Genomic DNA, 25208 nt, shown 5'->3' on the forward strand with positions numbered 1-25208 from the left:
GAGCTTTAATAGAGGCTCAGCAACACAAGGCAGAACTGCTGCTGATGGCCAATACCAGGAACATGCACACACACACACACAAACACACACACACATGCACAGAGGTTTAAATGCAGCCTTTGAGTGCAAGTGTGTCTCCACTCCCAAGGTATGTATAGTGAGATGATAATTCAGTGCACTCCACATACACACATCCATATGCCTAACTGGATGACCTCATACTGTATGGCTGACCAGCTCTCCCATACACCGCCTTCATTGGGAACACATGTTGAATGTGTGCATGTGTGTGTAGTGTGCGGTGAGCTCTCAGTACGTGTTATGCTTCTGAATACATTTCCGGCCTCGAACAAATACTGCTCTTCATTCTAGCTCCTTCTCAGGCACTATATGCACACGCATGCACGTACGTGCGTACGTACGTACGCACGCAAACACACACACACACACACACACACACAAGGAAAGAATTCATCCTCACTCATCAGGATATTGTTGTAGGTCTGAACTCTTTTTCATATAGCTACAAACACAAACTGAAATAGTGGCCAGAATGCATATGATCTAAAATCGTGGCCATTTGATGTTTCTTTTTTCCAATGCAATTTCCAAAATCTCTAAAATTCAGTCAGAATGGACTGTTGAGCATCGATTGATGAGGGAAATATGAACATGAACAATTTTAACATATGGCTCAGAGGCATCTGAATACTTTAGTTACAAGTCATGCCTGTGTTTATATGTGAACATGTGAATGATGGGAATATAGTGGTGATGAAAAAGGATTGTGTCAGTTATCGATTTATAAACTCATATTTAGAACACTGGACTCAACTCAGCATTGGAACCTAAGACACAATAACTGTGTTATCAATCAAGCTGACAGGAGGAGATCTAATCTATAATAACAGAGCAGCACTGGTGCCAGAAATTGGTTCCACACATCAGGCTTCATGTCGGAAATAAAACGAACATGAGCAGAAAGGGGGGGGGGGGGGGGTTAGAGAAACCTGTTCACATCTGGAGTCTTTCCTCTTGTCATCAGATAGATGGATGTTAACTTCCAGCTCTGTGGAAACAACAGCTTCCTGTGCTGCTGATAAGCTATGGAGAGACTTACAGGGATTGAGATGGGAGAAGACATTGAGAAACAAGTGAAACAGACATAGGGGATGGATGATGACGAGAGAAAGCTTTGAAAGACCGGAAAAAAAACTGCCAGCGAGGGAGGAGGGAAGAGGGGATATACAGCAGCGTACAGTTAAAGCCTATAAAAGTTGCAGCTGTGACAAAATGGCAAACGGACAGTCTATCAAAAGCACTGAAATACCTGCTCAGTCTGGATATTCTGCAAAACCTTCAGACACAAACTGCCACTGTCTCAACGTGCTCGACAAACCAGAGGAACAGCAAGAAAAGGACAAAGGGAAGCAGCTCTGTCTAAGAAAGCTGTCACTTTGCCTCTGCCATGATTCCCAGCAAAAGATGCAAGGCTCTGCAGCCACAACATGCTAACGTGTGCTGGTGCTGCCACTACTGCTACACATCAGTGACGACAAGCCTGAGTCTCACTGTGTGTTTGTGTGTGTGTGTGTGTGTGTGTGTGTGTGTGTGTGTGTGTGTGTGTGTATGTGTGTGAGAGAGAGGGAGCGAAGAAGGTGTGTGTTCCCTGTCTCAGCCTTTCAATCTCAGTTGACTTGGTTTTGTGCAGATCATGGCTGTGTCACTCCGGCTCTGATGCACCCTCCCTTCACGGCCTCTTTCCAGTCTTTGCCCTGTTTTCTCTGTCTCTTCCTTAAAAAGTGAACTCAGAAAACACATCTGCAATACATTTGGACAGAGAGTGCAAATGAAACAAGATGCAGTCGAAGAAAAAAAAACTGTAAACAGAATCAAAATGTCCGACTCTAATGGAAACTGTGATTAGTGTTTTTACTGGCAAAATAACCCATCGACTGAAAACAGTTTAGTTTACTACACCAACAAAACCATATTACAGTTATATTATCTTAAAAGACAAGAGAGAAAAACACATTATGTATATCAACGTAATATACGTTATTGTGTAATATGATGTACTAGTTTATGATTCGCATTAATGTTAATATAATACATGTTAAAATCCAGAATATTAATGCCTGTATGTTCACACTTAAAACATATTAAGGAAGTGACTAACTGATGAGACTCAGACACACACACACACACACACACACACACACACACACACACACACACACACACACACACACACACACACACACACACACACACACACACACACACACACACACACACACACACACACACACACACACACACACACACACACACACACACACACAAATACCTTCCAAGGAGTTTGGACAAGCAGTATGTTTAAGTAGTCTTAAAATGCTGTCCTGAGAGACAGCTTACACACACACACACGCTCCCTCACAGACACTCACACACACACACACACACACACACACACACACACACACACACACACACACACACACACACACACACACACACACACACACACACACACACACACACACACACACACACACACACACACACACACCTTCCAAGGAGTTTGGACAAGCAGTATGTTTAAGTAGTCTTAAAATGCTGTCCTGAGAGACAGCTTACACACACACACACGCTCCCTCACAGACACTCACACTCACACACACACACGCACACGAGAGACAGACAGGAAGTTGGGGAGGAATTCCCAAGCGGACATTTCTCACGTTCCTGCAGTGATTGGAAACACACTCCAGTAAAATGGCGGCAGGACATAATTTCCAGGTGAAGAGAGAAAGGCTGTAACCTCTTCCCCTCTCCCTAAACCTTCTCTCACACCCCCACCCCCAAGCCCTCACCCTTGCATAAACAATATCCTCCTTGATATTATCCTTACACACACAAAGACACAGAGACACAGACACACACACACACAGACACACACACACACACACACACACACACACACACACACACACACACACACACACACACACACACACCTGTTGTCACCTAGAGGGGCTTGGCCTTTCACTGGCTAGCATCAATACACAATGGCTGCTTCTGTGGCTAGACGAGAGCAGGTGAACAGATAGCATCTACGTAAATGTGCGCTCAACACACAAACACACACACACACACCTGCAGAGGAAATGAGCCTGCAGTAGGCCTCCACCTGGTCAGCCCTGAGGTGACACCAAGAAAAACAAAAGAAAGGAAAGAGGCAGCGAAGAGAAAGAAAAGACAGTGGCCCTATGTTTTCCAGATGAAATGGATGATATTAAACTATTCGAAAAGGCATTAAGGGCTTCAAATTAAATAGTTGTACTGCTGAGAAAAATAAATTAGTACCAGTTCTTAATGTTATACCCTTCAACCATAAACCACAGCAGAAGAGTCCAGTTGTTGCTTCAGAAACAGCAGCTTGCAGGCTTCAATATATAATTAGTCATACTGCTACATATCCTATATGTGTCCATGATTAAAGCTGACACAGGACTTAAACAAAAGTTCAATACTGTCATTATACTGTGCAGTCCTGTATTTGGTTAGTTGCACATTCTTTGTTCTTCAGGCTCTAAGCGTCAGCTTATTTGATTTGAAATAAAACAATGAATACTACTCATCCTGTAAGGGCCAGGTCTCAGCTACAACTTTGTGTTCACGTAAACTTACTCAAATTAGAGCTGAGGTCAGTTTGATTGAACTACATATGAAGAATCATGCACCTGATGCCATATCTTCGTATTGACAACCTTGTGTGTGACATTTTGTGTGACATAATAATATATCATGTGCTTTTAACATAGACATAAACTATTTTGATAAAGATCGCTCCAGTTTGGAAAATCACAAAGAACATCAGTCAAAGAAGCTTGTGAGGCAACTTTATAGTGTTAGATGAGATTCATGTTTGTTTAGATATATTTTGTAGATGACCTTATTGTCCTCAGTTTCAGGTTTGATTATTTACATAATTTAATGACTGGTAGTTTTTACAGTTTACAGTATACATATTGTATTGTGATCCTTCACGTAGATGTGTAACTACACATTGTTAAACACTTAACCACTTTGATGGTGAGGAGTCCCGGTGTTCCGCGTGGTTGGATTCTGAGTATTGGTTTAACCTTTGTTGCACCTTAACTTTTATATAAAAATTCATTATAAGAACATATATTGAAACCGGGCATGTCTACAACACCTCCCGCTCTGTAAGATACAATATATAACTCAGTGATGAAACAGTAATTTACTTAACATTTAGTTTTAGGTGCAAGAAAACGGCCACATCAGAAGTTCAGGAAAAAAAACCTTAAGAGTTTGTCAGTTTTTCAAAAGCTGTATAAAAAGATTAATCATTTTGCAGTCACACTATGAGAAATGGAGCGTGTGTGTGATGAAGAGATCTGAGCATCTGCGACATGAGTCAGATGCTGAGGGAGTCATGCATACACTGTTGAGTGCATTCTCCTCCTCTATCCTCCATTCATTTTTTACCACACTTGCCAGCATGGCTCAGCCGCTTGCAGTAATTATCTCTGTGTACGACGGTGTGTGTGTGTGTGTGTGTGTGTGTGTGTGTAAATGTGCGTGTGTGTGCGTGTAAGTCTGGGGTTTCCGTGATGTGATGCATTAGGCGTTTCTGATGCTTAGGTGTAAAAAATCCCATTAGAGTGAGGAGGATGGCAGATCGATACCTTACGGGATCCAGAGCAATGTTGTGTGTTTGTGTGTGTGTGTGTGTGTGTGTCTGTGTGAGAGAGAGTAAGCGCTTTAACACCTCTCAGAGGTGGATTAGAGCGCGACAGAATGGAGACACTGTCAGAGAGGGTTAGTGTCAGAGAGAGAGGAACGAGGGAAGTGTAGAGGGAGAGAGTTGGAAGGAGGGTAAAAGAAATAGGAACAGATGGAAGAAGTAACACAGGGAGGATGAAAAGGGAGAGAGACGTGTCGCTCCTGATGACGAAGTGTTACGTGTCCCTGGTTTCGGGTGAACAGTGAGCGGTATGGAGTTAAAGAATAAATGCAAAAAGGGGGGGGGGGGGGTAACTTGTTCCAATGTTCCAGACCTCAAACTGTTAAGAGACATAGCGACCAAAGCACTGAGTGTTGTGTGTGGCAATGGCACAAAGATGCTAATTTACTGCATTCCATCACTAGCATAAAGCTCATGCACTTGGGTGTTTTCAATTATGGCCGAATACAGCGATTGGTGGATAAAGCTCTGCTGGGACCAACACAAGGTCACTGCACTCCTTTAATTCAAAAGAATGATACAGGTGCAGGTCTATGATCAGCGTGACACCAACAGCGTTCTGAGAAGCAGCTTTAACAAGAACAACCAAGGCCACCTCTAAAGAAGAAGTGCAAAAACTGCTTTTGGATAACAGTGCCATGTTGAAGAGACAGGAAGCTAACGTTAGCACAACTGCAGCCAGTCGAACCCAACATCTATAGTGACTGTTGCAGAAATTGCACTGACATTTTCATTTTATCTCCTAATTTGAATATGTTCTTCTTCCATCTGTTCCCAGTGAACTTGAGGTGTATATGCATGATTATTGGTCCTTGGTTCCCTTAACACTCTTCGATCTAAACTGTTCCTTCTGTAATATGTTCTAGTCACTTTACCTGAACCAGACCTGCCCGAGGGTAATGGGTCAACCTGTGTATCACTACTGTAGCGACAATTCTAGGTCAGGTGTGCTGGTGTGTAGACATTCCCTGCAGTGCAACGTACACAACATGTTCTCTAGTAACACTACGTACACATTCACTAACCGAGTAGTGTGTTGATGGGAAATATGTTTGCATGAGATTACATGTAGTAAGTGTCCAGTCCATTCCTGTGAACACCACGTCTATCTGACTTGACCACTGCCAGCACATTACACACGTGTAACACCTCTATAGTGTAAATTGTAGGTGTGTGTACGGAGGTAGGATCAGATCGTACTCAGGCACTAGTGAGGCTTTTGATATGATTTGGCACAAGGAGAAAGAAAACGCACAGAGAAGGAAATGTTGAAAGTGTCTGCTTTCACCTGCATGTGCATATGGCTGTCTGTGTGTTCAAACTTTGAATATTGTTCCGATGAGTTAGCGCTTGCATAAAAATCAGAGTGTGTTTGAGGTCAGTGTACAGCTGTTCTATTACTTCCCCTTCACATCTTGGGAGTCGTGGCAGGCCCAGCAGACAGAGGGATGGCTGGCCTGGCAGGACGCCTGCCACAGATTGAGGTCATGGGAATGAAAGGGTGGCACCAACAGCAACCCTTCCTCACCCCTCACACTGGGACACACCACTGCTCTGTTACATGTGATTGTGTGAATATTGTGCGTGTGTGTGTGTGTCTACCAGCTGATGAAGTAGAAGATCATGTTGATGTTTCACACAAACACAGGCGCACACTATCCACATTCACAACCATCACGTTTCCTCTCAGTCACAATTAAAAATACATCCATCTTCTCAGTCCTCTGCAAAGTAATAATTGCGATACATAATCATGATATCACTGTATAAAAGAACGACAGGATATGACCCACCATCAAAGCTTCTCTCACTTTTCTAAACACACACGCGCGCTCACACAAACACACACTACAGAGGGGAGGCAGTAGGGTGAACGCGTGACAGATGCCCGACACATTGGTGTCCATTCAGTCACTATAAAGAGCAGCTGCTCAGTCTTCACTGCCCTCTGGCACTGTGCACACACAAGCGCACGCACATGCACATACAGGGATGGCCAGGCCCACATGCACTTGCTGTATAACACTAATGCTGGAGGACATTCCATCTCTCACAGTTTATGAGTGCACCAGAGCAAAAACACACAGACAAACACACAAAGAGACACAGAGAGAGAGAAAGAGAGAGAGAGAGAGAGAGAGAGAAATACCAGCAGCACAAAAACCTGATCTGCACTCACCCATATCAATCCATGTCACACCCTGATCTCTCTCAGTCACACGCACACTTGCCATAAATCCCTACATGTGGCTAAATCATTCCCTGTAGTCCCCAAAGCCTCACACACACACACACATGCATGCACGCACGCGCACACACGAACAAGTGCCCACACACACCCACACACACACTTCCAGAGGTCTTAAAAGTATAAAATGGGAAAAGAATGCATGCAAGGAGAAATTAGGAAGAAATGCTTAAGATGAGTTTGACACGCAAGGCCTCTTTCTATGGGCTTTAGACTATGGTTTCCCCCAGTGGTGAATAAGTCAATTAATGTTACTGACATGAATATAACAAATGTTGATAATTGACGGGCCGGTTTCAATGTGCCCTGACGTCAAGTGAAGTGAGTGTTTACAGTATTTTACACTTCATGAAGAAAACCTTTATTTATACCCGTCACAAATAAAGAAATGCTGATATGATTAATACGAGTTATTGATTCTCTACCCGCATCTGTTGCAGTTGATTTGTAAGGAAACACACTGTTGAATCTCTTTCTCATTTCCTGCCATCTCTCCACAGTCTGTAATATTTTAGATGTTATTCAACCTTTTATCTCAAGTGACTACAATCTTCTTATGTGTGTATAGATGTGTGTGTGGGTTCCAGGTGGGGGAGAGTGGTAAGTGTTGTCTTGCGTGTAAGAAAGCAGCACTTTACTTTAACACATTTCCACTGAAACTTCTGTAAAGAATGAAATATTATCAGTTAATTTATGTCGTTTTGGCTACTTGAGCTACTTACGACATTTACTTATGTTCATATAATATTCCTGGAATATTTCAGGAAAACCTTTTATTTTTTATGTGTCACTCATCTCTAGCAACTCTACTTCCTGCTTCAGATCACTTTTCTCCCTGATAACCGCTCAATAGTTCCGAGTGCCTGATTGGTGGTGATGACAAAAAGAAAAGGGAGCATTGGTGACTACAGAGATCTGCTGTTATGTCCTGTCACCAGCCAACGGGTCACCAAACACACCCTGAGGCAATGGACAGGATGGGTGGAGGGGCAGAGTGGCAGCAAGGTGACAAAGGTGCCTATTGATGAAAATAGCATCAGGAGAGGAGGAATGGGAAGGTGGGGAGAGGGGGTCACGGGAAATGAGGGTATTTGTCTTTAAGGAAGAGATCGGATGGCCGGGCATCTTTCTGGCCAGCACAATCTCTGTTGTCAGTGTGACCACTATAGCGCAAAAATACAAGGGCTCTTTATGAGACGGGGAGGTAATTGTGGGGTATAAGTTACTGTGGTATGTGTGTATTAGAAAGAAAGAGAGACAGAATACCACAGCACAGGTGCCCGGTCTTTTAAATGGATGCTCAGGTATGAGGGGGAGGAGAGAAGAGGGAGGGAAAGATGGCAGGCTAAGTGTGTGTGTGAGTTTGTGTCTGTTGGTGAGGCGGGGAGGGGGAAAACCTCTCGGCCTTCATCTTTTTATTCAGTCGCTCACAGCCTCCTCTTTCTTCCTTGTCGGGCCTCTGTGAGAACTATAACACTGGGGAAAGCCCCTTCTCGCCTCTGTGTGGTGCTGATGATGGTGGGGGGTTGGTGGTGGGTCACTGGGACAAGGGGACACTCTGTTGCTGATGCTAACAGGTGCGTTCATGCAGACACGCCTTCGCACTAAGAATGGATTTAACATTCTAGTGATTGTGCAGGTTTCAGTTCATAAACTACCAATCAAGTATGTTACAATTCAAGGTAGCCGTTGGTTTATATTCATTGTGAATGGTAGAAAAATAAATCATCACATGGGAGTGGCTAAATGGAATTAGGGAAAATATATTACATTCCACATTGAGGTTAAAAAAAATGGTGATAGAACTTGTATTTACTGCATTGTTTCCTTCACAGTCAGCAGATCTCAACCCAACTGGACAGGAGATGCCCCAGGCAGATTCCAATGACTTAGATGGACAGGAATAAATTGGAGAATGGGAAGAAAAGGCGGTGGAAGATGCCTTTAGTGAAAAACAGATGATGCCACTCTGGTCACATTACTATAAGAAAACCTTTCTGCTGCCCACACACTCAATTGTTAGCCATGGTGCTACGTCTCCATCCATACCACATACTCAGGAGAGACTGGTTCCCATTCTGATCAAGATTCAATCCTTTCTGTATCCACTTCAGCCTTTTTAATCACAGCCAGACTCCACAGTGCAGCATTTCAAAACACATTGAGTACAAATTTGAGTTTGTGCATATGAAAGTATATAGTCAGGCGTTTGGGCAATGCAGTGCAGAGTTTCACAGTTTAGACAGGGCCGAGGACATGATGACACTAGGCTGATGGCAAAGATTCAGGTAGCTGCTACTGATTTTAGCTCCAGTTAAAAATGTCTGCCGCTGTAAATCTTTAACTTTGATGTTGTTGGGTTTGTGTACTTTCAACAATTTGTTTTTGCACTCGTCAAAGATTGTATGCGAGAGACGCACAACTCCAATGTACAACTCTGAGTGAATCTGTATACATGTTTGTTTGTTAGGTCCTCCAGCAAAACTCCAGAGACACCCACCCACACACACCCACACACACACCCACCCACACACACACCCACCCACACCCACACCCACCCACACCCACACCCACCTACACACACACACACACACCCACACACACACACACACACAGTGGCAGGGGAGGTAACTGAGCTGTGAGATAATGTGAGGTGGATGTGGCTAATGGCTGATAGCTGCTGATGCCACACTGATTAACTCCCTGCTTTATAGCATGCTGTTTATAGACTGACACACAACACTGAAGTCTCAAGCTCAAACTTACAGAATGAACACACACACACACAACCAGACACATAAAACCAACCAGAGTAAAGCCCTCGCATCAGTGGGCTTTAGTAGTTGTAGTGTCTGGGAAATTAAGATTTGAAATTAAAGTCTCATGATAAATGATTCCGACAGTGGTCAAACACTTTCAGTTACCATGAAAAATTGTATGATTTGAGATGTTAGACTCGGTAAAGTGTCTCCAGTGTTTTGTGATAAGCCAGCTCTCTTTCGTCAAGCCTGCTCTGCTCTGCCGCCAGCTAACACGCTATCACAGAATCACCGCCGCTGATAAATCACACACGCATACAGATGGAGACAAACAGAGACAGGGACATGTGTATACACACACACACACACACACACACACACACACACACACACACACACACACACACACACACACACACACACACACACACACACACACACACACACACACACACACACACACACACACACTCAGGGTTAAGACGACAACAACAAGCTGGCTGACACTGCAGAGATTGTTGTTTCCTGTTTGGGAGCAGGGTGGCTTTCTTTGCCGAGTCAAAACACAACTACATCAGTGCACACACAAACACACAGGTAAGATTATTTCCTTCAGTCCTGCAATGTTATCTCTCTTTCAGGTCTGTCTCCTTTTCTTTCTTTCTGATATGACCTCCTGGGCCACGAAATACCAGTGTGTAGTCTGGGATTGGAGCTGCTGTCGCCACACACACACACACACACACACACACACACACACACACACACACACACACATACACACACACACACACACACACACACACACACACACACACACACACACACACACACACACACACACACACACACACACACACACACACACACACACACACACACACACACACACACACACACACACACAACTAACCCCCAGCAAGGTGGGGAGGGGGTATCGACAACAGCATTATATTGATCTTGTGTATTGCAGATGGAGGAAAGTGAGACAACAGTGTTGGAGTTAGGCTTCTTATACAGACAATACTGCTGAGTCAAGAAAGGACGACTGGAAGCACTTCAACAAACAGTGTGTGTGTGTATGTGTGTGCGTTTTAGTGTGTGTGTGTTTGTGTGTCATGCAGACGGTGTCCCATCACCTCAGGGAAGGCATAGATAAGCAGAGTGTATGGGCTGAGATAAGATGGAGCAGACACTGGGGAGACTGGCTGACTGTAAGTGAGTCACTGTGGGGAGAACTGCAGCTTTATGGCCTCGCTGGGCCTGAGGACACTTTCATCCTTATAGAAATGGCTGGAAAACATGAGTCTCTCAAAGGCTGTGAATCTATGACAAGTCTTACTCACATGTAGGGTGTCAGTACAATATCAAACTGGGTTTAGTGATGTGGGTGTGTCTTCAGTGCATGGAACAGGTGTGCATTCAACACATATGCAACATCTGACTTCTTTCTTAGACGTGATATCACTTGACATGCCCTAAATAACTATGAATTATCAACGTTTGATGAATGTTTGATGAATTTGAACTTGTTTGATGAATACTGAAACTGCATTACTTAATACAATAATTTACAACTCTGATGACATGACAGGATCATAAGATATCAGATCATGACATGATTCAGACTCTTCCACGCACTGATGTGAAAACCGAAAAACAATTTCTTTAATAGAGGAATCACTAAACTTTGAATTCGCTGGCTGAAGTCTGTGAGATCTGAAGCGTCATTAAAATGTTTAATTTGTCTGCGACTTTGATCTTTAAAACTCGTATTGGTAAGTTCTGCCACACACAGGCTTGTTCTTCAGAAGGAGGGTGAGACAAAGGCGATGTGTGTGATAAGAGGCGGCGCCATGGCAGTGGCAGGACACAACACTGAACCCTCCCTTTGAGAGCGCACACACACACACACTCACACTCTCTCACACACACACACACACACACACACACACACACACACACACACACACACACACACACACACACACACACACACACACACACACACACACACACACACACACACACACACACACACACAGATAAGCATCACCTCCATCACTCTGTCCTCCTGTCTCTCTCTGCCAGTTAGTGAAGAAACAGAAAACACAGAGGACAGTGGCTGGAGACAGAGGGAACACAAATATGATACTTGGCAGACAGAGGAAGACAGACCGAGAAGCAGGAGAGAGAAAGTAAAGGTCGAAGGCCTACACACACGAGGTGCTGTAACTCAACAGGTGAAGATGAAAGCGACTTTATCCCACTGGTCCAAACATAACTGTTCTGTAACTGCATGATTTAGCAGAGCTTCTCCAACCAAACATTAATGGTAATAGGAACAGACGCTATTGTTAAAGCATAAATTAAAGTTTAAATAATAATTTCAATATTGTTAATCGTCAATTTTCTGATCATGAAAACATTGGAAAAAGTCAGTTTTATTATCACAATAACTCAAGTGGTACACTTCAGATCCAGATTCTGAAAGGCAAACAAGAAACTGGAAAAGAAGAACAGCTACTAACTCCTTTTTGAACAAAACCTCTAACCAAATGCATTGAGTAAATTATGTGATACATATATTATTAAGTGAATATGAATGACAGAAATGTGTCTTGTTGAAAAGGCAAAAATGTGTAACGAAACAAAGGTCAGACTTAATCCAGGTTTATCTGTTTACAGTTGTGTGGGATGACAAAAGACACAATCAGACATACAACAATTTGTGGCACACCTTTTTTGACACAAGCTCTAAATATTTCTCGACACCTGAGTGAAACAGTTGGGAGTGGCTGTGTGTCAGTGGGAGCCCAGATCAGATGAGCTGAGGTGTTCAGCGTCTGTCACAAGACGCAGCAGATTAAACCACAGATGCCACAGACACTGCTCTATCTCTCATCACACAAAAGACAAGGGGATATATATTGTCACGCAAAGGGTGAGGATTCCCTCACCCTGATCAGGCACTCAGCATGAGAGCCAAACACCTCCATCGCTCAACATGAAACCCAAACAAAACATTGTTTGCTGCACTAAAAGAGCACAGTGCAAATCTTACAGACATATCTGCTGTAAATATCTACTATGTCTATTTTTTCAATGATCATAAAGGAAAATTAATGTATGACTAAATTCATATCCAATCTACTGAGAATTGGGGTCTGGAGCCAAACAGCTGAAGCAAACTACAAAAACCTACAGGCAGCCAGAAGACAACAGGTGAGCTAACAGTCGGTTCAGACCGAGTATGGACGTGCTGACTGGATTTACCTGTCAGAGTCAGTCTGTGCTACTTCCCAGAGGAGACACACGGACACCTTGGGATAGATGTATAACCTCACTGCTTATAATCCACTTGTATGGGATTGTGTTAGTGTTAGACAATAGCAAAGTAAAATCTCTGAAACATTGTTTTTGTTTCACTACAGTGGATAGAGAACAATGTGAATAAATTCATCTTTCCCTATGAAGTTAATTGAACAAGACATTTTGTGGATGTTTTACATTATGTGTTATATAGGAAAGGAAAAGAAGCCCTATTCTAATATCCAAATGAAGATTTACCTTCTAGCAATGGTCAGTGTTAAATATGTAACAGCGGGAATGCAAATATTTTGCAAACTTAGATCAATAAATCTATCATTCAAATATTATTTGTTTAGACCATATTCACAAATACTAATTTGCCTCATTGGGATTCACAAGAAAGCAAGACAGGTTCCTCCAGGTTCCTCAATCCCTATGTCCTTTTTCACATTTGATTTAGATACAAATCGATGAAGGAAAAATAAAATTGCAGCCTTTAAACTGTACAACTGCTGTGAATCCAGACTTTCATCCCTTTCTCACATTAGCTTAAGCCCTTCCGATCTTGGAGGTAAAAGCCACTCCAGCACGTAAGAGTGTAAAACTGTAGGGATAACTCTATACTGTATTGTAACCCTGAGAGAATAACTATCAAATACCAATATGAGAAAGGCCAAAACAGGAAGTGTAAATGTCACACAGAAACAGGACAAGAATGCAAAGTGTGTAACCTGCTTTTGTGTCTAAGACTTGACAAACACGTAAAATTCTCCGCTATTTATTTCAACTTTCTGTGAGGATCCATTTTGTTTAGTGTGAATGTGTGAACATATCTTAACCACGTCTCACACACACAGCACCGACTAGTATGAATGTTGGGACACAATGGAATAAAATGAAACACAATGGAACATATTAAACAGTGAAGTTGCTGGAGTAGCGTTAACTATTAAATGAAAGAGTCTGAAAATGAGGAAATTAAAGTAATCACACTTGGTTTACAGAGCAAAGCGGAGGCATTCAGATAAAGTAGAGTAAACCATTGTCCTACCTGATCCTGCATCCATGATGTTCGTCTGTCCACGACGATCAGCCATCAACCTTGATGAGCAGGGCATGCTAACTGGCTCAGAACGCACCGGCTGGATCCTGCACAACAAATATGTGTATGTTCATTATGACACAAGGAAATATACAAAAATTAAGACTTTTCCTTCCTTCGGATGTGACCCATAAGAATGTCTCACAAATACCTGAGGCTGTGCAAGTCTAGGTCGTCGGTGTCAAAGTCCAAAAGAGGTTGTGGGACATCAGTTGGGCCCTGGGACTGAAGCACTGAGGATGAGGAGGAGATGACTGTGGTCTGGCCAGAAGGGTGAATGGTCTTAAACTGAAACTGGGGGCCCATCCAGAGGCGCCGGTGGGGCCCAGTATGGGTCACTATCTCTACCTGAAAACACAAAGGTATATGTTCGTTAGGAAAGTCAAACATTTATTAAAAAACTGCTACACATGTATATGTTGTACTCAAGATCCACCCATGATTAACTAAGAGATTAAGTACAACCCCTGTGAGCCCTGTACCAGACACTGAGACCTTTTTTATTATACGCAAAAGTGAATTTGGACACATCAAAAATGCTTTCTCCATGTTCTTTGATCATTTAAACTTTATAAACTAAACACTTACGTCATCACACAAACATTATCACAGTAATAACGTTGATCATGTTAATTGTATAAGTAAGGTATGCAAACATGATATTTAGCATTAATCAAATTACAATGGAGATTGATCGAATGTCATTCAAAAACTGGTATTTCTGTTCAATTTACAAATTGAGTGGTGGCCATGGGGGAAAGGTCATTTTATAATTATTTTGCTGTGTAGCATGAAAGGAGAGAGGGGGACAGCTAAAGTTTTCTCTGTATTTTCTGCTAAGGTCCAACTGACAAACCAACCTAAAGAAAGACCAACATTTAGAACAGAGTTGAGAGAACAGAGAAAAAGACAGAGACAAAAAATGCACCAACACAATGTGATCAAGTTCCTCTAGTAATTCATGAACATTACAACAAGGACAGAGTCGTGGCAGCTCCACCCCATGCAGTTCTCAGATTAACTCATTTACATGACATCCAACTAAAAGCTTGATCTGCTCTTGCACCACTTGAAGGCTGACAATGAAGTCAGACCTCGTGAAGGTCTTGTGCGTCTTGGGGCTGCTGGCGGCATGGTGGGATGCCATCCCAGAGGGTTAATAGAAGTGTGACACTAGCAGCAGTATGGCAGCAGGGATGAGGTGAGGCCTACTGGGGAAATGAGATAGTGCTGGCATGGCAGGCGGTCCATGGGCGCTTGAGCTGAGTGGCACTAATGTTGGCTGAAAGTAGGATAGGAGAGGGCTACGGAGTGGGTGACATAAGGATTGGACTACTGCCTCCTCTGGTCTTCATCTCCACTTTGCCTTGAATGTGCTGGCTAACCATCCTCTGCTTTGGACTCATACTTTTCACTGCACTCCCACGCTAACTGTGACTGTTCAACTCCCTGCAGCACTTAACACATCTCTTGGTGTCTCACTATTCACATTTCATTATCTTTACTCCGTACACGTTCTTCTCTCACCTCAGCCAAGCTCTCAGCTCACAGCCTCGCTACACTCTGGCTGCCAGGTGCCAACATCTCAGAAAAGAGTGAAACCTCACATTTTCCTAATTATTCTGTGTGTCTGAGTTTATAAACAAATATATGCATAAACATTTTTGTTTATTTTTCAAAAATAATTCAGACCCTATAGCAATTATCATATTTTATTGTACATTTAATTGTAATTTCTGCGCACCAACAACAAACGTTTTTTTGAAGGATTTCCCAATTTATTACAAATCATAGTGAGGCATACAGCGTACAGGTAAGGAACAATGGAGAAGTTTGCATCCACCAGCCAAGGACACTGTGGTGTCCTTGGCTGTTAACAGAGCGTTAGAAGTCCTCTGCGGGGGGGGGGGGTACACTTGAGTTATGACTCAGAAGCACCGAGGCCCTTTGTGGTAGAGTGAGAACACGGAGGCTACTTCGAGTTAAAGAGAAAGGCATGTGACGGCCTGTGTATTTAAATGCCATCAAACTTAAGTGGGGACAGTGAAGATAGACTGCTCAAATCAAGGTGCAAAGCCAAAAGGAGCTTTATCAAAGTACTCAGGTAATGTTATAAATGAATGTAATTTCACTTTTAGAGCATAGTGAACAATGATTCACTAGGTTTTTATGGGTTACTCACTAGAATAATGGGCAAAGGGGTAATTAAAACAAATAAGAAATCTATAACGCAAAAAGTGTGCAATAACTAATGGGGTCTGAATACTTTCTAAATCCACTGTATGTTGTCTGTCACAGCTGTTTAAATTAGGCCACAGAAGGAGGAAGGGATTGTCGCTAAGTGTGTGTGTGTGCGTGTGTGTGTGTGTGTGTGTGTGTGTGTGTGTCTGTGTGTGTGTGTGCATGTGCATTTTGCCAGTTAACACCATCGATGTCACGCCCAGCCGCAGAGCTGAACAGCTGCCAGGGTGCTCTCTGCTGTGGGAGGGAAGGTCCAGATGTTACAGTCCAGTGTCAACCCCCCATCCGCCACCCCATCCCGTCTCATAAACAAGAGCCCGTGACATTTTGCCTCAGATTTGCTTTTACAGCCGAGATTGCATTACTATCTCCTCGATGGTGACTGGCCTGTGCAGACCAATCACCAAAAACAGTTGTTTATTGCCTTAAGCATCTAGTTGGTCAGCATCAAGGCAGCAGTGATCCAGTCTTTCGTTGGGCCAAACTGTACACATGCAGGATGCTCTACCACACGGAACTGGAATAACTGCCTTGTGGTTGTGTGTCAACCATCCAACCAACTGGACAAATTGCAGGTTACGTATATACACAATGTTTGTCCAGACTTATATGATGGTAAGATTACATGATTACATTTTCAACCCGGTAGAACAGATCTATTCAATAAGAACAAAGCAGTTGCACAACTTTACAATGTCAATGTGCATCTGAGCCTAAAAGTTCATTGCCACATCATTTGCATATTCAAGGACTAATTTCCCCGCAAATAGTTTCTCTACCCAGATTTACTAGGTGAGAATATATTCTATTAGTTTTGAATCATCTAACATCAAGGACTCTGTCAGCTTCCAAATTGTTATCTTTCATTTGCAGTTATAACAGTAAAAACATGGAATTACATTATTTAATCAGTCATATGCAATGGCTAATGTCTCTTCTGAATTCAGGATACAACCCTAACCCTAGTACAATCTACAGCTAGACGGAATGGAGCTGCAGCCATATAATTCATAAATACAAAAAAATATATATATAAATAATTCCGATGAGTAGACTAACACATTCTTCAGGATGGCCCCCTCCCAGCTGTATGCCAGCCCGGTTCACAGTCAGGGTGAAGGCAACATGCACCAAGTTGTTACTTCTGACATGTGTCATGGTGATCATCAAGGAAATAGATATAAAGAAGAAAGTTTACTCGGATGCTCTTGCAGTGATGAATGAGGAGAAAATGCAAAGAATTTCAGGGAGTTGCTGCTTGAATAAAGTTAACTCTTTTTGGCAAAGATTAGTGGCCTAACAAGCAGCTTCCACGAGACCACATTCTGACCATGCTCTGCAGGCAAGTTGCAAGCAAGCTGACAGCTGAGAAGTTGAATCTGTATTTAGCAGGGACATTTGCAAAGGGGTGCTTTGTTGCCAGTGTGCCACAAAGTAACTGATCTGATGTGATGTACCATAATCTACAAGGCAGTGCTCGGCATTCGATTCAACCAAGCTTGTACAGTATGTATTTAGTATCCCTCATCCCATTGTGCCTGATACCTCCCATAGAATTTCCAAATATGTTGGAGAGACTTGGACAAAAACAAACTTAAAATTATTCTTTATTGTAGAGCTCATGGTTTATTTTGGCTGGGTTCTTTTATATAAAATAGGACAAATACCTTCCACAACATCTTGGGTGTATGCTACTGTATGAAAAAGATCCAATATTGCATCTCGAAGCACTGGAAATGCATCAATACCATTGTTCTGACAGGAAGTCACCAAAAATCCAGGTTAGTGCAATGGATGGTTTTGCTCCTGGCTAACTATCATGGCAGATAAGAACCACAGCCTCTGAAAGCTAAGTGGGGTGAATTTTAACCAATCAATTATGCATGCAGTGGAATTATTGATGGTGAAAATGTAGTACTGTAGGTTACCTGTCGGCACCAAGGATGAGTGCTCTGAGGGTTAACAAATCTGAAAGGTTGGGTGGGCTGGATTTTTCTAATATGCCTTCACCAAGTCCTGCACTATTTTGGATGCCATCTCTTAATTAGGAAGAAGCCACAAAGCCACAAAATATTAAGTATATGTGAAACGAAAAAAACATCAAATGACCGTCTGAAAATACAAGAAGAAACCATTCTGTATGAGTTGAAGATTGACTCAATTTATAATATTCAATTTAAAGTCAAAGGACATACTTCTAACTTGGGATGGGATGGTAGTTTGTCCCCGAAAAAATACTTGAAATTTGGAAATTGTATACATTGTTGAAAACAGATCAAAACACAAGGGAACATAAGCTTTTGTTTTCTGTCACATTTGCATTTAACTGAAAAAAAAATCTAATTCTACAATATTCATTTTCCCTTTAGCTCATTTTTATCTGCCATGAGGTAACTTTGCCATTTGTTCTTGGGGATATAGCAAATTTTTCTTTGAGGCAGAGACAACCTACCTGTTGTGGCGGGGGGGGTTCAAAAATATTGTTCACTGCAAACAAACACACAGGGGTCTGATCAGTCCCATATTCATTCTAAAGCTGGGTGATGAGCCCAGACATACAGCCAGAGTCTTGAAGAACTATCATCAGTGACAAGAAGAGGAAGAAGACAAAGAACATTTTGGCCAGTTCCCAGGCAATTCTGGAACAAGTCACCTGCAGAGTTCCTCGAAACCATGAGGAAGTGTGTATAGGTGCTGAAGGCAAAGGGTGGTCACAACATATATTGATTTAGAGTATTGTACAGTTGACTGCATTTTGAATAAAGTTGATAGAACAATAGGACGATGGAGATATGAATGGAGGGAGGGAGGGAGGGAGGGAGGTATGACAGACAATTCGTGGCATTATTTTAAAAGCATCCTCACTTTACTTAGTTGCTGGATCTTTTGATTTGGCTTTGTATTTCCTACTTTTTTATTGGGTAAGACGGGAACAGAATGTCACACTAAATATCCAGTTTTGTCCACAAAAGATCTTAATAGTTTTTTTAAATACAATTTCTATGAATATTTGTTAATAGAACAAAATGCACAAACTTTGTTAAAAAAAAATCTAAATGTTTCCTCTAAATTAATTCCTGAAAAACTTGATTAGCCCCCGGTCTGCCACCATTGGATTTTAGATTGCATAGATATTGATAATATATATTAAGACAATAGTGGGACACTGGGACAGCACCTTGTCAGAAGTAACCGTGGGGTGGAGGAAGCAAAACAATAAATAGATGGGTAATCACAGTCACAAGCAATAATGTAAAACATTACTGAGGCGACTGAACTGTGGTTGTGATTTCATTTATTGACAGATAATGTCACTCAACTATTTGCTTGGGATGGACCAACTGAACGTAGCTGTAATGTTGGTTGAGGTGAAGGTCATACCTGAGAGAGCCACTCCTCATCCTCCTGGCCACTGTGGTCCGATGCCAGACTGTCTGATGACTCGTGACGTGTGATTGGCCCTGGACTCCCCAGAGGAATCGCTAAGACAAGACACAAACACACAGTTATATGATGCTACTGCCAAAGAAGGTATTGATATACAGGATATGACAAATAATAATATGTTGTATTGTCCGATGTCATCAAAAAATTGTAAGGGCTCCAGCATTATAAAATATGACACTGACAATCAGGGAGAGAGAGCAGTAGGTTAAAGGTGACTTAGGAATCACAGAAAAACAGTGAATAGCATATGACTATAGCCAATGTCAATACATGCAGGCTGAATTTATTTAATGCTGTAATACAGTAGCTTGGTAAAGGACTAGTGTTCAGAGCGAGTTTGCTCACATAAGGTCAAAAACGGATGAGTAAATGAGAACAAAATCCAAGACAAAAATTCCATGTTGTTTTCTCACATGGGCATATAGTCTGCAAGCCAATGAGTGAGAAAAGCAAAGTGTACAATGACAAGAGAGAGAGAGAGAGAGAGAGAGAGAGACAGATGGGGCTCTCGCAGGCTTGAATAAGCAGGCGAGGAGAACTAGCCCTAATGTGTAGAATCAGTCCTTTCTCTGTCTCCCACCTCGGGGACGGGGTTGGCTGGAGACAGGAATGGTTAATAAAGTTGTCAAGTCCACATCTGGAGCACAGGAGGTGCCCCTGTCTCTACAGACACACACGGCAGGTGTTCATACACCTTTGGTGGAGGTAGATGTTGCACGCACGCACGCATGCACGCACACACGCACGCACACACACCATTGAACTATGGGGTATGCACATTACTTACACCTGCCTCTGCATTACAGTAAAGTGTATAAATAAGGACTGGGCAGACAAACAGACCGAACCTAAAGAGAAAAAAGGAACCGCCTAAAATGGATGATCTTTAAATTTTCAAATATTGATTGAATTATAAATAAATCTAATAGGCTATTGCTTAATAATATATGTCCCTCTAATCCCACCACCTTTATGTGCCTGGTAGCAAATAACAGGTGACTTTTGCTACAAGCGGTTTGTAAACAACCACTAACCACAGACGAAAGAAGAACACGTTACACCCAGGAGTCGCAGTATGTAAATGTATTAGCTTCATGAAATAAGATACTACTGCACAAACAGGAGAAACATACAAAAGACCAGGACATGGGTTTGAGCTAATATAAGGGAGAGAAAGGGATAATATACATCACTCTGAACTCACAATAATTGCTTTTCAGGTAAATATACATTCTAAAAATAGCTCCAAACTTGCATCTTTGCTTAATACTGAATTGTTTCCACTGCAGGGGTGTAGTCAGGTTCAATATCCAGACAATGTCTTCACAACATTATAAAAATGACCTGACCCTTTAATGGCCCATAGTTGGAGTTTAGAGTCTCCTTTACACATACTTTTATTTTGCTCTGTGATGAAGAAGGTGGCGCAACAAGCCCCTCCCATTCACTGTTTTGACCTGTTACAGACCACGGCAAGATGGAATAAAGGTGTAACATTCCCACCTTGAACAAACTGTGTAAAAGGGGCTAAAAAAGAGAAGAGCAGAGAAAGGTGGTCGAGGGTTTCTCTCATTTCCAAATGGAAGAGAGGAAAAACAAAGCATATGCTGTGTTACTTATTAAACAAACACCCTACCCTTGCCCTGCACCTCCTACTCTCTCTCCAGCTCTCTTTGCTCTCTGACCCTTGGGGCCAATAGCTGTTCCCTAATTAATTATTGATGTTCTGAAGCAGTTGGTGGACTGGCTACCTCAGGTTTCCAGTGGGGGAGCTTACAATGGCCAGAGCTGTGGCCAGGCTCCAGTGTGGGGAGCTAGTGGTCATCCCCACGGGTCAAGCAAAGACACAACACTCTGTGTCTGTGTGATAGTGTGTGTGTTAGTGTGCATGTCTGCAGCCAGACTGACCCCAGCAGCTACAGTCATATCTACTTGTTTTAGTGTCCGGCTAGCCAGCCACTCCGACTTCTGCTTTTACAACGCTCATTTACTGGCTCTTAAGAGACAGAACGTCAATGCAATTTCACAGAGCCCAAATTTTTTAAGTGCAAACTTATTGCAACTCACTCAAGAGGAGTCTGAATGCATTGCCCAGTTGAAATAACTGTTTTTCAAGTGAGTTAAAGAAACATCAGTGAATCTACAAAATCATAACTTATAAACTATCAATGAGGAATGGAATACGATCTGCACAAGTTCAGGGAACTGTGGGGTTAGAAAGTGGTACCTTACTCCATTCCATTTGAGACTGCTGAGATATTTAGAGAATTTGGAAGAATGTACTGAATGTTCTGACCACAGTTATCATGCACTAATGCCTTTGTGGTTCTGATAATACATGCTTGGACTATTTCGGAAGTAACCCTGTATGAGAGTGCCAAAGGAAAAGGGTGAATCTCTCTATACGATCTCCAAATACACAACTGAGCCAGGCTTTCAGACCCATGTTCCACATTTCTGTGGAGTATTGTGAGGATTTGCTGCTTTTCTATATCTGATGTGATGATGGAATGCATATGTTTAAGTTTTGATGTGAAGTCATATTAAACAAGGTATTTGAATGTGGTGCCTTTGGGTTAAATATGTATTGACCAAATGAGGAATGTAATAATTTAAAAGATAATTGGAAGATAATTAAAAAATTGTTAGCTGTATCCCTTTTCAAAACTTCAAAGAGGTCTCTAAGACAATGAGTCACTATTTTAATTTGGAAGTTGTTTGTGAAGCAATCATATTATCTTCCTCATAAATCCAAAAATCAGCACGTAAACAGTAAATGTATAGTTACTGTACCAAGGTTATTTTTAAAGATTAGGAAATAATTCATAAAATATGATTTCCATCCAACAGATAAAACAAATGCCCCCTTTAAGAACAGAATGAATGCGCTCCAACTTAATCATTTTAACAACCACCCTGATGATTATGTATTTGCACAAAAGCAGAAAAACCATCTGCTCCACACCGCTGAGAACAGAGTCGTCTATGTCACGGTCTTTATTGACTGGGGAGAGACTGGTGCTTGGCGGTGCTGAAGGTCTGTAGCCAGTGGCCTGTTAGCCAGAGCAGCGAAGCAGGGAGTCAGAACAAGAACAAAGGCTGATGTGGCCCAACCTCCCAGGGCCTGGGGCCTGGGGCCGGACAGGCCAATCTCCAGGACAGATAAGGGCCCAACAATCTGATAGATCTGGAGAGTTGGCTGCACGGCGGACAGAGGAGAGACGTCTTGTCTGCCTGCTCTGTTCACTTTCCTGTCTACTTTATCTCTTTCATTTGTATTTTTTTTGTTTATCATTTTTGTTAAGCTTTTATTTCTCCTCTCTCTTCTTTCACCTGCTGTACTCGATCAGCTCGCTCTCCACTGCACCACCTGTTTCTCTTCTCACTTTCTCCTCTCCTCACTTTCCTCTCTTCTTGCTTTCCTGGTTTGAGTAGTACCCTGGCAGATAGGTGCTGGCATACTGACAGACTGGAATAGCTTAGTCATTATGTATCATTCAAGGTGTATTTGACTGACAGCTCATTCATTCCCCCAGCACTACACTTACCCCCATCCTTTCTCTGCCTCTCTTTGATTACTGACCCAGTCATGGCGCCATGGTTTCTCTTTACCAAACGCCTGATGCTCCAAAGCCCTCACTCTGGCCCCTCTCTCGGAGCAATTAGATCTATTGACGAGGCAACTGTGGCTGGCCTGTCATGGGCCTCTGCGTCCCAAGAGAGCAGCGGAGTCAGCCAGTCAGTCAGTCTCCACAATTAGCACATTAAATGACAGGTAGGAAGGGGAGGGGAGGGCTACGGCCAAAAAGCATAGCCACTTTGGTTGCCATCATCGCCAGGCTCAAAGGAGCCGGCCAGAAATGCAGGTGGTAAATTATTCACTGGTTTGTTTGTTTTCAGAGCATCTCTGTGGTGAGGGGAAGAGGTGTTAAAAAATATACAGTGGTCAGCCAATTACATATCATATAAAAATAATATCAAAAGGTTAGCTAATGAGGGGTGTGAAAACTTGATCTAAGTAGCTAGATATATGTGGAGAAGACTTTCTATCACCCAGCTTTGACCATTTTGAATCCATTCAAACTAATTAACAGACAAAAGAGCATTTTTGGATACTCAAGGCAGGAATAGTGTGATTAACCTTCACGTGCAGAATCAGAGGAGTCCACAAACGTTAAAACCTTGGAACTTCTTTTTTACAACCATATCATACTACAGCATCCACGCTATTTGCGAGTACACTGTATAATGTGTGTCTCTTTCCACCTTATCTCTCAAAGGCAGTGCTGTGCATTGCCATCCTCTGCAGGGCTGAGTGCTGCCGGTAGCTGCAGCAGATGGACAGGTGGAGATAGTGACCATGAAGTGGCGCCACCACTGCCTTTTATCATCCCGTCCTGGAGGCTCCGGTCTGGCCTGACCCTGGCCCTTCCTCTCCCCTTCCTATTCCTTCCCCTGCATGCTGCATTTTTAATCAGCCTGGGTCATCCAATATAGGGCCACGAGACCGGAGACCATGGCCTGTCAATCAAGCACCGCTTTGCCTAACACTGTGTTTTTAGAGACACACTGTGTTTGTTAGATGATTAGCTGAGAGGGATAGAGACACTCCTTGTCCTCATTCCTCAACTCTTTGAGTATTTGTGTTCTCTGTCTCAGTGTGTTTTTTTTTTTTCTTTTCTTTTCTATCTCATGATAGCTGTATCAGCAATGCAAATTGGACAGAGATGGCACTATTTGTTCTGCAAGAAAGAACTGTGTCTTTTTCAGTTTAATCTGCAGCAGCTTGATCTTTATGCTCAGCAAGAGGCGGCTGGACACATAGCGTATGGCTGTGCTGTAATTCACCCTGCGGTCAAATAGACCCTTTCTCCTGGATCACTTCTCAGCTGAGATGCCAAGCCCTGGAGGGAATAGCACAGCAGAGGGTTGGCAAGGAGACGCATGCTGGGAAACAGGATGTTGAGAGCGTGCGCTCGGTGCAGAGCACAGAAATGGAAGGTGGCACTCCAAGAGTAACCCAGTCGGCGGTGGTGTATAGGACGCTGGGCCCAGAGGGGAAATGGCAGGACCACAAGAACTGGGTAGAGGGCTGAGCAATTATGTTTATAGCATCTTGACCGTGCATCAGTTAACACTGGGTTGATTTGGGGAATAAAGCGATGCGGCCATGTTATCTGGCTATTGTTAATTGGACATAAATGTTAATGCAATGAATCTCTCTCATTATGCAGCCGATTCCTCAGCCCTGGTTTGCAGAGAGGATGGAGGAATAGGCTGACGCCTGTGCCCGTCACTCCAACGCGTCCTCATCGCTCTGAC

The 25208-nt window shown here is 42.7% G+C and overlaps 1 protein-coding gene across 3 annotated transcripts in view; it reads right to left on the bottom strand.

The window, feature by feature from the left end:
* The window catches only part of bcas3 (BCAS3 microtubule associated cell migration factor), a 293175-nt gene that overhangs the window by 167533 nt on the left and 100434 nt on the right, over positions 1 to 25208 (bottom strand). For all 3 annotated transcript variants that reach the window (XM_062386288.1, XM_062386287.1, XM_062386289.1), the window contains 3 exons: positions 19821 to 19921; positions 14350 to 14546; positions 14148 to 14245 (listed from right to left, as the gene is read on the bottom strand). In XM_062386288.1, coding sequence (XP_062242272.1) covers positions 14148 to 14245; positions 14350 to 14546; positions 19821 to 19921 — 396 coding nt within the window. The remainder of the gene's footprint in view (positions 1 to 14147; positions 14246 to 14349; positions 14547 to 19820; positions 19922 to 25208) is intronic.

The sequence above is a fragment of the Platichthys flesus genome, chromosome 4 (assembly GCF_949316205.1).
Source record: "Platichthys flesus chromosome 4, fPlaFle2.1, whole genome shotgun sequence".
Lineage (NCBI taxonomy): Eukaryota > Metazoa > Chordata > Actinopteri > Pleuronectiformes > Pleuronectidae > Platichthys > Platichthys flesus.